Source organism: Miscanthus floridulus, chromosome 5 (assembly GCF_019320115.1).
Source record: "Miscanthus floridulus cultivar M001 chromosome 5, ASM1932011v1, whole genome shotgun sequence".
NCBI classification, from domain to species: domain Eukaryota; kingdom Viridiplantae; phylum Streptophyta; class Magnoliopsida; order Poales; family Poaceae; genus Miscanthus; species Miscanthus floridulus.
In genome coordinates this window covers 27,410,222-27,424,322 of record NC_089584.1, presented here as the reverse complement: position 1 = coordinate 27,424,322, position 14,101 = coordinate 27,410,222, and the positions used below count along the sequence as shown (strand labels likewise).

General features: G+C 42.5%; 1 protein-coding gene across 8 annotated transcripts; it reads right to left on the bottom strand.

Annotated features, from left to right (window-relative positions):
• Positions 1–2,471: 2,471 nt before the first annotated feature.
• LOC136449734 (uncharacterized) lies at positions 2,472–10,100 on the bottom strand. Of its 8 annotated transcripts, none has more exons than XR_010758113.1 (7): positions 9,012–10,100; positions 7,775–8,279; positions 4,245–4,955; positions 3,907–3,969; positions 3,710–3,789; positions 3,041–3,324; positions 2,472–2,803 (listed from the first exon to the last, which is right to left on the bottom strand). XR_010758113.1 is itself a non-coding variant. In XM_066449900.1 (5 exons), exons 1-4 carry the CDS (start codon positions 9,991–9,993, stop codon positions 3,942–3,944), a joined length of 2,226 nt encoding a protein of 741 aa, XP_066305997.1. In that variant the 5' UTR covers positions 9,994–10,100; the 3' UTR covers positions 3,460–3,789; positions 3,907–3,941. The 8 variants fall into 8 exon arrangements, 2 of the variants coding, with proteins under 2 accessions (XP_066305997.1, XP_066305995.1); XR_010758111.1 differs by having other exon boundaries at positions 2,474–2,803; positions 3,041–3,103; positions 3,304–3,324; positions 3,907–4,955; XR_010758112.1 differs by having other exon boundaries at positions 3,710–3,969.
• Between the last annotated feature and the right edge of the window lie 4,001 nt (positions 10,101–14,101).

Below are 14,101 nucleotides of genomic sequence, written 5' to 3'. Positions count from 1 at the left end.
GAAAAACACTGCAGCAGCTAGTTGATGAACAGTTTTTTTTTTTTTTTTTAAGGAGGAACAGCCGGCTGGTCGAACGCGCCCAGAGAGGATGCATGGTGTTCCTGTTCTATCTTAGAAAAAAAAAGAACAGGAACCTGACAGTGTCGCCATTAAAAAAAGATCAGGGACATTGAGAGTGACATCTCGTACGAATGAAAATGTAAATGCTTCGAAATGGATTGTTTAGAACCTGTTTAATAGAGCTCCACTTCTGGATCTTCTGGCTCTAGTCTTTAATTCTCCACCGGAGTGATTCTACTTGACTGGGGTGGATGAGCAAGATAGAAAGCAGGTGGGAATTAATTATAAAGTGATTCTTGTGGGTTTTAAACAAGGAGCAGTGAATTGAGTAGATTTTTTTAGCTCCCACCTCCCAGTGTAAGTCTGCTCCCCACTTGAATCTATGCGAGATTTAACAGTTTGGCTGGGGAGGAAGCAGGGGCTGTGGGGGCGCCGAGTCCAGGGGGGACGGTGGCCATGGCACAGCTGGCCAGAAGAGGAGGGGAAGGCGCAGGGAGGAAGGGGAAGAGGGCGCGGAGAGAAAGGAGAAGGATCAGGATCTAATTAGTTGATACCATATAGAAAAGATATGGGAAAACACCTCACCCCTAATGAGGGGGGTGACCTCTATTATATAGCCAATCAGGCTTGATATATATGGAATACAATTAGTGTAAATGGAAGGAATGAACAAGCTTCCTAATACACATATATACTTCCTAATAGCCCTGCCAAATTCACAAGATACTGTAGAAAATGCAGAGCGAAATTAACAAGGTCTTACAAAGCCTCCTTTGATGGAATCCTAAATCTATGTCTAATGGAATATTTGGACGAAGTGGAATCGAAGAACTTTTCTACAACAAGAGTTACAACCCTTGCAACTTTGCAAGTCCCCTATCAAATTAAAGATAATATTCAACAGTTCAATTTGGTAACACGGCAAGCCATCGACTTCTTCTAAACCTCCTGTGGTGTCTCTCACCTTCATTGGAAGGGCTTTTTTTCTGCTTTCTTGGCCACCCACTCTAACCTTTAGTCTCTTTTGAAATTAGTCTAGTTCTTCAGTTGTTGCTGATTTTTAGTTGATCCCACCCATAGTAGTGTCGGTTCACCTACTTGACTCAGCGGGTGGTATCTTGTAAATATTGTTTCAATTGTTTTTTTTTTCTCTCATCTAATATAATTTGCGGCAAATCTCTCACTGTCCTTTAAAAAAAGAGAGCTCTGCCAAACAGTGCCTTAACCTATTTCTTTCTAAACACGGTGACGTTTGTGGCAATCTTATGAGTTTATATTAAACATCATTGTATTTAAACACAGAGAGTAGGTCCTTAATTTGATTTCTTGTGCGAACTATAATATATATGCGTTGCAGGCCTCCATATCCACAGTATAAATATTAATCAGAATCCTACATAACACAGTGATACCAAAACCAACTGTTGGAATCTTTCCCCTGGGTTCATGCACAATCAAACTGCTTCATAATTCATGGATTCTCAAGCATCATGTGTAGCATACTAAATGTACCCTTTCGAGTATAATGAAAGAAGTCCGGTATGCATAGCTCAGGTAGTTAGACTCTTTGTGCAAGAATCTGACCATCTAAATTGATGTTGTTGGTACACTCAAAATAAATTAATGTGGATCTGGTAAACACTCACACACTTTCAGTTGAGCTGCATCTGAGATGCCTTGTACTCCATGGAAGATGTCAAGATATAATTGTTTACTACAGATTTTGATTCCTGTCATTGATCATGTCAATTTTATACAATTTGCATTCACATCAACTAGATCTCATTTGAACTTGTATATGTTAGGTGAAGATTCTGCCAGCTGAAAAACAAATTTGAGTACGGGACCCGAAATCCTTTTCTTCTCCCCTGGCCCTACTAGCAACTACAGTTCTCTATGACCGATGCACGCGCATGCAGTCATATTTCATCCTACACCCTTCTAGGCATGCACGTAAGAATGTAAGATATACACATAAGAAGAAGAAAAAAACTGAAGTTAGCAGCACCTTGCACTCAAATTTTAAGAGTGAGATGGTGGTGGTATAGACCCAAAAACTGAAGTCACCCCTCCAGTGCAGGTGTCTGAACTAGCGGCATCTTAGCACCTCCGTACCCTAATTTTATTCCTCACCACATAAATAGAAAAGTGGCATGTTTCTTTTTTTTTCTCTCTCCCTTAGGAAAGGCATTTTTCAGAAAAGGAATTGGAGTTTATGGGTGTTTTTCCCACTAGTTCCGGAAAAAAAAAATGCAACGGGAGTTATGACTAATGAGTCAGCTCCCATTCCCGCTTTTGACAACGTGCGGCAGCAAATGCTCGTAGAATTGATCGAAGTTGTTAATGCACATTTCGTCCAGATATATACGTGACATACTAGTAGCAGGATACTGCATTTAAAAATTAAAATGCGACTATATATAGCACCTGAAATAACTCTTTATATTAACATAAAGGTTGAAGCAGCAGGGAGGTGAATTTCTTCGCCCGGGAAGAGGAGGGGTTCCACATAGAATTAAGGGAAAGCTTTGTCAGGAACAAAATGTGAAGAAAAAACAAAAAGCAACCCCAGCTTAGCTTAGTGCTTTACTCCAACTCGCAAGATATATTATCCGGGAGACCCATGTGTTGATATAAAAATCAAGATGCAGCAAGCACAATGTGGTTCACTTGCAGCTCTGATGCAGAACAGTCTCTATTCCAGAGAGCATGTAATCCCCACAGATTGAGCATCAACATAATCCTGAGAGAACGTAGACCAAAGCAAACAGAGTTGGGGAGTGGGGGAAAAGGAACAGCAAGAACACGAAATAGTGCATGGGGAAAAAAAAGATGGAAAAAGATAACCCAAACAAACAATATATTGTAGTGATAGGCAAATATAACGATTGGGGACTTAAGACCAGCTATGACGTAGGCATTTGAGGGTGCTAATCTAACCATCAGGATAACATTATTTACCACATCTATGAACCCATACCTCATTCATAAAATGAACCGATTTCCCTCAAAACATACTCCAATGCCAACCCCCTTGAAAAACCTGCACAGGTTTTCCAGTATGACAACACCAGTCACAAGGGTAAGGTGCAACGAACAGTGTTGACAAAAGCAGGAACAATAAAGTGAAGCAAAATAGAAAGATGTAACAATGCAATTGTTTCAAATTTCACAGCTTATCTCTGGAGATATCAAGGCACACCACTCGAATAACGGATCAATTGCCTCACATCAGTCACTTACACTGGCTTCTGAGGCAGAACCCTGTCACCCAGAAAAGGGGGAAAAAAGAGAAAACAAAACAAACAAACAAACGAAAAATAATGAATGCCGGGGACGATATACTTATATCAACTTTAGGTAGACTGGTCAAAATTAAGCAGCAGACAAGATGATAGATAAAACCTAATCACAATTCCATGTGACTGTCAAAAGATATTGTACAAGTATTGGTATAGCAAGTCAAACTTTTGAACCATTTTGCTGATACAAGATACAAAAACAGAACCTCAAGCAAACTAAGTGCATCAGAAGGGTGTTTGCAGTATGTAGACAAGCATATTTGGATCATTTTACTAGCCAAAGCATTTGAATTCAAATGCAAGAGCCTAGAAGATGAGTTGTTTATAGTCTTGTATATGGACTTTACTTGAGTAAGTGTGCACTCCCTTGTGTCTTCAACCGACATGCCAGAAATGTGCTCCAACAACTCTTCATGGAATCATGAGCCTGAAACGACAAATATATGGTTGGTTTCTACCTCACTGTATAAAATCGCCTTACAAGCTCCTGCGTTACATTTAGAAGTTTGCTCCAAGGAGCGAAACTCAAGTTAATGAGGAATACATTTTAATATATCAGATGAGCACTCCGAACAGCACTCAAGTTCTCCGAAGATCTTCATACCCTGCAAATAAAACTCCTAAATCAGAAAGGAAGATAATAAACACCAGTTCAGCATTCTCCATCGTCAATCAATCTGTAAACAGCCAACTGAATGATACAGCAGCAGCCATCATATAGCAGATTCTGCAGCCCCCCCTAAAGAACCATCTACTCCAGTTTCATGTTTCCCATTAAGGTCAGCTACAGCAGAGCCCGCATCATTTGCTTCATCAACTTCGAAACCAACTTCATGTCTAGATTTCTTATGGTTACTACTATTGTTATTCAGAATTTCATCTTCGGATACTGTTGAGCTCCTCTTATGTGCAACAGCATTAGTATCCACCCTTTTATCTTCCACTGGATCCTTTACAGACCTTTCATCTTTGTCACCTCTATTGCTTCTATGAGATCTTTCCCCTTCATCCTTTACTGACCTTCCATCTTTGTCACGTCTGCTACCTCTATGAGATCTTCTTTTGTCATCCTGAATCTCAGACTTTCTGCTGTCCTTTTTATCACTGTGACGATGCTTTCTGTCAGGAGATCTGGACCTGGAATGCCTGCTATGGCGAGAATGACGGTCACGAGTTGGCGATGATTTGCTTCCCCTATGATGTCGTGGTGATCTTGAACCAGCCCGAACTGACCTTGATTTTGATGGGCTTAAACTTTCTTCTCTTTGTTTCTTGGGTGACCTAGAGTCAACCCTGGAGGGCTTCTTTTGCCTTGGACTTCTACTTTTGCTTCTGTTCCTCCTTGAACTAGATGAATGATGATCACGGGATCGTTCACTCTCCCTTCTCCCGGACCTGCTATACCTGTCCTTATCATCCCTATGAGATCGATCACTACCATACTTTGAGTGGCGAGATCTTGATGGTGATCGTGATCGGTGCTCCCTTGAGCGTCTAACTGGGGGGGAGTAGGAGCGGGATCGCCTGCTCCTACGGTACTTGATAGGTGATCTTGACCGAGATTTTGATCTGCGGGTAGGGGGTGATGGTGATCTGTAAATCATATAAACTGGTCAGGTTTCAGCACACAATATGTATATAGGAAGGAAAAACAATCAGTGACTTCCTTAGTTCCTTTCTTCCCTAAAGTTCGAACACAAAAGAGAGTTGTGTATCATTATACTAAGAAGAAAGAAAAGGGTACAAACCCATACAACCACACACTACACTGCCCAGAGGTTTAATCAAAACTTGCCTTTCTTTCCTAAAGTTGAGAAACAACTAGAATGAAAGAATATAATAGGCAAAATTCCATCTAATAATGCAGCCAAACCAAAACTACAAAAGTAACACTGCTGCAAGTTCCTATGCAGAGGTCTCTTTCACTTTATTGCATAAACTATATTCAATGAAGATATACAACAGAATAACTAGGGAACATATAAACCACAAATGAACGAGACAAGAATGGTACCAGACTTGGACATAACGTTGATTCCCTCTACAGCTATATCAATTTTTAATTTAATCCAAGATTTAGTATCCCTTACATAACTCAGTGATAAATTCTTGAGTACGCACAAACTCTCCCCAATTTGCGATGTAACATAAAACATACATATACATATGCCAAGTGACAAAACACATGATTTGAATCTAAATCTATCTCTTTCAGAATGATGGATGAGTTTTCAAATAGCAAATCCCAAATCCCATGCATACCTCTATGTATACAAAAGAGGGAACTATAGCATATTCCTGAACAAAAAATGGACCGACATTCTAGTGTCATCTCAATGTACGTGTATACTAGAATCAAGTGAAAGCAATCTTTCTGTGACAAAAATACTAAATGTAAAATGACCAGGAGTTGTTAAAAGGTGGGATACTAAGTCCATTTTTGGCCATCCAATTATAACTCTATTTTGTTTTTGGCCATGCAACTCAACAACCAGAAATCTTTGAATAATGAACTATCAATACCGGACAAATTTGGCCATCTGGTTTCAAAGGTGGATTTGTATTTTCTGAAAATAATAAAAACTGGTTTATTTTCTGAAAATTCGTGACTAATTCATTTTAAATCAGAAAAATATGAAAACCAGTACCAATATTTTTCTAAAAATATATATAGCTCGCAGTCATGCCCGTTGTTTATTTAAATCACTGTTCTCAGCTATATATTAAACTTAAGATTGACCAAACGAAATCCATACTCCAAATACAGTAGCAAATATGTTGGAGTCAAATTAAGAAAACTATTTTTGGAGGGCTAGCGATACCATACTAGTTGCAATGCCTAAATATGTGTTCTATATGTGGTGGAGCATGGCACCTGCGAGGTTTGTGCCATCTTCCAGATCTTTTGTTTACTTGTATCTGCTATGGATTCCATTGGCCAAAACCAGGTGCAATATAGCGCAAAATGATGATTTAATAAGAAACGAACATGACTACGAGCAATTAAACACTAGGAATAGGAACAAATAAAATACAAATAGCTCTAAATATAGGACCAATAAACATATTTAGTTTTTAGAAAAAATTGGTACTGTTCATATTTAAAGTTGAATTAAATATGTACAACAACAACAACAACAACAACAACAAAGCCTTTAAGTCCCAAACAAGTTGGGGTAGGCTAGAGTTGAAACCCAACAGAAGTAATCAAGGTTCAGGCACGTGAATAGCTGTCTTCCAAGCACTCCTATCTAAGGCTAAGTCTTTCGGTATATTCCATCCTTTCAAGTCTCCTTTTATTGCCTCTACCCAAGTCAACTTCGGTCTTCCTCGGCCTCTCTTCACGTTACTATCCTGACTTAGGATTCCACTACGCACCGGTGCATTTGGAGGTCTCCGTTGCACATGTCCAAACCATCTCAACCGGTGTTGGACAAGCTTTTCTTCAATTGGTGCTACCCCTAATCTCTCACGTATATCATCGTTCCGAACTCGATCCCTTCTTGTATGACCGCAAATCCAACGCAACATACGCATTTCCGCGACACTTAGCTGTTGAATATGTCGTCTTTTCGTAGGCCAACATTCTGCACCATACAACATAGCAGGTCTAATCGCCGTCCTATAAAACTTGCCTTTTAGCTTCTGTGGTACCCTTTTGTCACATAGGACACCAGACGCTTGCCGCCACTTCATCCACCCTGCTTTGATTCTATGGCTAACATCTTCATCAATATCCCCGTCCCTCTGTAGCATTGATCCTAAATATCGAAAGGTATCCTTCCTAGGCACTACTTGACCTTCCAAACTAACATCTTCCTCCTCCCGAGTAGTAGTGCCGAAGTCACATCTCATATACTCAGTTTTAGTTCTACTAAGTCTAAAACCTTTGGACTCCAAGGTCTCCCGCCATAACTCCAGTTTCTGATTCACTCCTGTCCGGCTTTCATCAACTAGCACTACATCGTCCGCGAAAAGCATACACCAAGGGATGTCCCCTTGTATGTCCCTTGTGACCTCATCCATCACTAAAGCAAACAAATAAGGGCTCAAAGCTGACCCTTGATGTAGTCCTATCTTAATCGGGAAGTCATCCGTGTCTCCATCGCTAAAGCAAACAAATAAGGGCTCAAAGTTGAATTAAATATGTACTTTTATAAAATATGTACCTTTTATCATTTAAAAAAATACAAAACACCTTAAAATCAGCTAGGTGGCGAAGTTTGTCTGGTATTGATAGTTCGATGGTTAAAGATTCCCGGATTTAGAGTTGCATGGCTAAAAACAAACTCGGACAAAATTTGGATGGCCAAAAATGTACTACTCCCTATTATTTAATTATTTAAGTTATATAAAATCCTAGATGTGTAACCGTCAATCAGGGTAGAATTGAAGATGAGTAAGAAACATACCTTGACTTCCCTTTGGCATCTTTTCCTTCAACGTTGTCCCCGCCAAAACCCTCTGCCTTCAACTTCTTGCTTATCTCAGCAGCCCTTGCTGCAGCTGCTTCAGTGGCAGATTTCATGGTGGCGGCACGTGCAGCAGCCTGTTGGGTTGCTATTGACTGCTGCATCATTAGTGCCTGCTGGAATTGCATCTGCTGCAACTGAACGGCTTGCTGCATCATCATGGGCAAGTTATTATTTGCTTTAGGAGGAAGAGATTTAGCCATCTCCACATTCAATGGACGACCACCAACATTCTTGCTATTGAGCTCCAACGCTGCAGTTGCTTCTTCAGGTTTGGAGTACTCAACATAAGCAATGTGCTTTGAATCTGTGGTGGTACAATCAACAACTTTACCACATAACCCAAATAGCTGCTTAATATAATCCACAGTAAGAAGTGGACTCAAGTTGCTAATTTGAACTGTTCTCTTCAGGGCATCAGCTTCATCAGCTTTGTTTATTGAGCCTGCAGTGATAAAATATACAAGTGAGCAACAAGACCGTGGACAAGAAAAATAAACTGTTAATCACATTTTCAATTTAGAGTTGCATACTGAAACAATTTCAGCTGCTGCAAATTACAGTAATGGAATATCCAGTGAGCAGCTTAAATTAAAAGAAACAAATTTGCAGAGAGCTCACAACTAAATTTGCTTTGTAGGGTTACCATCTTAGCCAGGTGTAAGATATATATAGTTATCCATGGCACATATAGGGCGTACCCAGTGCAGAGAGCTCCCGCTCTGTGCGGGGTCTGGGGAAGGGTGTTAGTGGCAAGCCTTACCCTCGCCTGTGCAATGCGAGGAGACCGCGACTCGAACCCGGGACCTTCCGGTCACAGGCGGTAAGACTCTACCGCTTGCACCAGGCCCGCCCTTCTATCCATGGCACACATAAAGGGGAAAAAAGCAACAGCAAACAACCATTAGCAGCACAAAGCAACAGTCGCAATACTGCAATAATGATACAAGTCAGATGCTAGATTTATTTACTAACTAACAAAGTAAGCATGTTGATCTGCCTGAGCTTAAAACGTTACGAATCTATAGGCGAGAACAGCAGCCTCCTTCCTTTCCGTTACTAGTTCAACACTGGATTTAAAACGTCATGAATTCCTTTCCATTACTAGTTCAACAATGGATCGCCTAGGAAAATCAAGTTTAAAAACCTTTAATACATGTCTGGGAAGAATCATCACCTGAAGCCCCACCCGCGGCCTTGGCCTGAGCAGCATGTGCCTGCAGTGCCTGCGCAGCCATGATGGCCTGAGCAGCTGCCATGGCAGCCGCAGAGGGCGCCAAGGGCGCATGCCCAAGAGCATGGACAGAGGTCGTGGCAGCGAGCACCGACATCAGCAGCTGTTGCGGTGGGTGCATGAACTTACAGTCAGTCTCCACCTTTGTGCACTTCCCACTCATGTAGTCCCGGCATATCTCCCCCAGCGAAGCACCAACCCCTGGCAGGATGACTCCGCCCGGGGAACCAACAGAGGAACTAGGCATGACCCCGAGGAGGCTGGGGAAGGCACTGGAGGGCGCGCCTGTGTAATTGGGCATATTAGGCATGGTCTGGTTGACCATGTTGGGGTAGGCAGAGCTGACCGCGGGTAGCGCGGTGGGGAAAGCGGCTGATGGTGTGGCGGTGGAGCCGCTGAAGAAGACGGGGAAGGGGCTCCCCATGACGGGGGCGCCGTCGAGCTCGACGTGTACCATGTAGTTGCCGCGCTTGGGGACGACGTAGGTGACCGTGTAGGATCCGTCCTCGTTGTCCTTGACAGCACCCTCGAGATCGTCCCCGCCGACTCCCGCAGCGGGCGAGACGCGCACGCGCACGCGCGCCCCGCCCGCGGTGAGCCTCCGGCTGTGACGGTCCTTGGCGACGACGGTGAAGGTGGAGGGCGTTCCAGCGGAGCCGCCAGCGATGCCGGGCCCCGCGGCGGAGCACTTGGACGGGTCGACCGGGCCTGGCGGGGCCGGGGCATCGTCGTCGGACTCGGGGGAGGCGGGCTCGGCCGGGGAGGGTGGGGCGGGGTCGGCGTCGTTGTCGTCGTCGCCGGGCGCGGCAGCGAGGGCCTTGAAGGTGGCTTCGAAGGCGGCCTTGGCGGCGGCAGCGGTCTCCGCCTCGGACTTGAGCTTGGCCTCCTCAGCCTGGCGCACCCAGATCGGTTTGGGCGCCGCCATGAGAGCGCGGCGGCGGACGCTGCTCTCGCCTAGCCTGCCTTCAATAAGCTCTGCTGGCCGGCTAGGGTTTGGTGGAGGGGGAGCAGATGCAGGCGGAATCGGATGGGGCAACCAAGCAAGAAGGCAAAAGAGGAAAAGGCCCGGCACAGATCCTCCGGAATCTTGCAATGAAAGACGGCCCAACAGGAACAAAGCCCAATAACTAAACAAAGATAATCGAATAAAAATTCCCATCCCCTAAAGAAAATGAAAAAAAAAAAACTCTTGGAGAGGCGACTACTTAACCACAAAAGTATAAAGCCAGGTATTGAGCACATTAAAATTTACAAAACCGGTCAATTAACCCCCTGGGTAGTCTTGCTACGTGGTTTTGTATATGTGGCACTCTTAGCTAGCTACCTTTGCTGGCATGGTGCCCAGGCTATCAGCCCGCACCACTACTGCTCCACAACATCGCCGCTGACCACGCGCATGCGCTGCTGCGATTCTTGGCTTCCCAACTCCTTTTCCTCCCTGATGCATGGGCCCGCTTTTTGTGAGCCTGTTGGGTCATCTCTTCTCTCCGGCCTTGCGATCTCTCCTCTCTGGGCCTTTCTCTCTCTCTCTCTCTCTCTCTCTCTCTCTCTCTCTCTCTCTGTTTGAGTCTACGCCCCTCTCGCTCGCTTTCTCTCTCTGTTTGAGTCTGTCGTTGCCATGACCGGTCCTCCAAGATCGCGCTACTGCCACCTTTCACCGCACGACAACGCAGGTCTAGTGGTCTTCCTGTAGGCCTCCTCCGCCATGTCTCTGTATGGTAAACTTTAAACATCAGCGCGGTTAACTTTGAACATCAGTACAGTTAATTCTGAACATCAATACAGTTACCTTTGAACATCGGTACAATAAACTTTGAACATCACTACAGTACTTCAGACATCAGTACCATTATCTTTAAACATCAGTACATTAAACTTAACACATCCATCCAAGGACCCCATGGGTGTCAGCGCCATGTTGATAGGTTCATGCACACATTGGCTAGCTTCTTTTCTTTTCACTAGAACATCAGGCGCCCGAAGGGCGCCATGCAATGATTTGAAGAACAAAAACTATTTTTCACGCGTAATGGACATGCTTTATAGTTAGACAATAATGTTAAGAACTAATCAGACATTGATGTATATATATATATATAGTCATTATCACCGCCATCATAGAGTTAGAGCCTAAGATCAGCATGTCACGCCGACATGTACATAGCACAAATCTCTACTTATTACTATGAAGAAGGAAATACCTGCATCATCCACCCGCTTGCGCTGCCTTTTGCTATCAAAATTGCTCCGCTAACGGCAGGTGAGAGCATGGGTGATAGCAGCAGGATGATATCAGTCATCAACGGCCACAAGAACATACTACATCGATGGGACAACGAACAAGCACGACCACATGCGTTGCGATGAATCAACAGAACATATTACATCAGAGTCTATGAACATCCTCCTCGAACCATAACCTGAAGCTATGCTCTGCCATCTAGACCATGAGGTTTGGCTGCCAGCTGAGGCATTGCTAGTCCAACCTTGCAAAGCTCAGGTTCCACAAACAAACCAATCTTGCATACCTCTATGAAGTACTCATTCTGGTTGTTGATCAGATGGATTAGGATTTTTGTTATGGTTAAGGGGACTACACATAGTATCACGTCGTGTATAGAACCTAAGTTGTCTTCTCAGTTTGCAACATACTCTTTGCCTTGATATAGAATTAGGTAATAGATTAGCATAGATATTTATAATATCTAGAAAGGCTATAGAAAGTATCATAAGCAAAACATGGAGTTAAAAACACACATGTAGAATTGCAGAAAGCAAAGCATAGGCAAATTGCAGGGTGCCATGTTGGACTGCTAGAATTAGACAACTAAGAGTCTGTATATAGTTTTCTAAGGGTTACTCTAAATTAACAGATAGATTCTCATTCTCTAAATGTACTTCCCAAGTGCACTACTTCTGTTCTGCGGCTATAACATTTAGCTTGCACCAAAGAAACTTGAGTGCAAATAGTTTTCATTTTATGATCTGCAAATAGTCCAGGCAACCTTTTTAATGTGTAATAATTTTCTACTAAAATCAAAGTGTTGCATATTGGTTTAGAAGAATCAACATAGTAGAAAACTAGTTATCAACTATTGGTTTTGTAGACCATGTAATATATTTTTTACATGGATGGAGTCTGTCGTTGCCATGGCCGGTCCTCCAAGATCGTGCTACTGCCACCTTTCACCGCACGACAACGCAGGTCTAGTGGTCTTCCTGTAGGCCTCCTCCGCCATGTCTCTGTATGGTAAACTTTAAACATCAGCACGGTTAACTTTGAACATCAGTACAGCTAATTCTGAACATCAATACAGTTACCTTTAAACATCGGTACAGTAAACTTTGAACATCACTACAGTTAACTTCAGACATCAGTACCATTATCTTTAAACATCAGTACATTAAACTTAACACATCCATCCAAGGACCCCATGGGTGTCAGCACCATGTTGATAGGTTCATGCACCCATTGGCTAGCTTCTTTTCTTTTTACTAGAACATCAGGCGCCCGAAGGGCGCCGTGCAATGATTTGAAGAACAAAGACTATTTTCACGCGTAATGGACATGCTTTATAGTTAGACAATAATGTTAAGAACTAATCAGACATTGATGTATATATATATATAGTCATTATCACCGCCATCATAGAGTTAGAGCCTAAGATCAGCATGTCACACCGACATGTACATAGCACAAATCTCTACTTATTACTATGAAGAAGGAAATATCTGCATCATCCACCCGCTTGCGCTGCCTTTTCTTATCAAAATTGCTCCGCTAACGGCAGGTGAGAGCATGGGTGATAGCAGCAGGATGATATCAGTCATCAACGGCCACAAGAACATACTACATCGATGGGACAATGAACAAGCACGACCACATGCGTTGCGATGAATCAACAGAACATATTACATCAGAGTCCATGAACATCCTCCTCGAACCATAACCTGAAGCTATGCTCTGCCATCCAGACCATGAGGTTTGGCTGCCAGCTGAGGCATTGCTAGTCCAACCTTGCAAAGCTCAGGTTCCACAAACAAACCAATCTTGCATACCTCTATGAAGTACTCATTCTGGTTGTTGATCAAATGGTTTAGGATTTTTGTTATGGTTAAGGGGACTACACATAGTATCACGTCGTGTATAGAACCTAAGTTGTCTTCTCAGTTTGCAACATACTCCTTGCCTTGATATAGAATTAGGTAATAGATTAACATAGATATTTATAATATCTAGAAAGGCTATAGAAAGTATCATAAGCAAAACATGGAGTTAAAAACACACATGTAGAATTGCAGAAAGCAAAGCATAGGCAAATTGCGGGGTGCCATGTTGGACTGCTAGAATTAGACAACTAAGAGTCTGTATATAGTTTTCTAAGGGTTACTCTAAATTAACAGATAGATTCTCATTCTCTAAATGTACTTCCCAAGTGCACTACTTCTGTTCTGCGGCTGTAACATTTAGCTTGCACCGAAGAAACTTGAGTGCAAATAGTTTTCATTTTATGATCTGCAAATAGTCTAGGCAACCTTTTTAATGTGTAATAATTTTCTACTAAAATCAAAGTGTTGCATATTGGTTTAGAAGAATCAACATAGTAGAAAACTGGTTATCAACTATTGGTTTTGTAGACCATGTAATATATTTTTTACATGGATGGAATTTTCATCTCAATAGTCTACTATGCAACATGCAGATAGTTTATACCATATTCAATCATAATTCACACGTATCAATCCCCTGGCCCATTGTCAACCATACATTGACAACATCATATTCATCTAAAACTATGCCCATCTTCTTTCCTCTTTCAAGCTTCCTGGCTGTTTTTAACAAGGCACTTATGGCCATCAGGAGTTACTAAATTTCTGAATCTCTCAGTTTGCTAGCAATCCATCTTAGAGGTTTTGCAAAGACAAGATATTAGTTTCCCTTTTGCCATCAACACCCTTCACTCACCTCCCATATTGGACAATGTATGACAACGATGAATGCTAATAATAGTTAAAGATACATGAAACCATTT

Coding starts and splice junctions, on each gene's coding strand:
- LOC136449734 (XM_066449898.1), bottom strand. CDS start 9,993: ATGGCGGCGCCCAAACCGATCTGGGTGCGCCAGGCTGAGGAGGCCAAG. Junction 8,280..9,011: donor GGCCGCGGGTGGGGCTTCAG/GTGATGATTCTT, acceptor TTATCACTGCAG/GCTCAATAAACAAAGCTGAT. Junction 4,956..7,774: donor GATGCCAAAGGGAAGTCAAG/GTATGTTTCTTA, acceptor TATGATTTACAG/ATCACCATCACCCCCTACCC.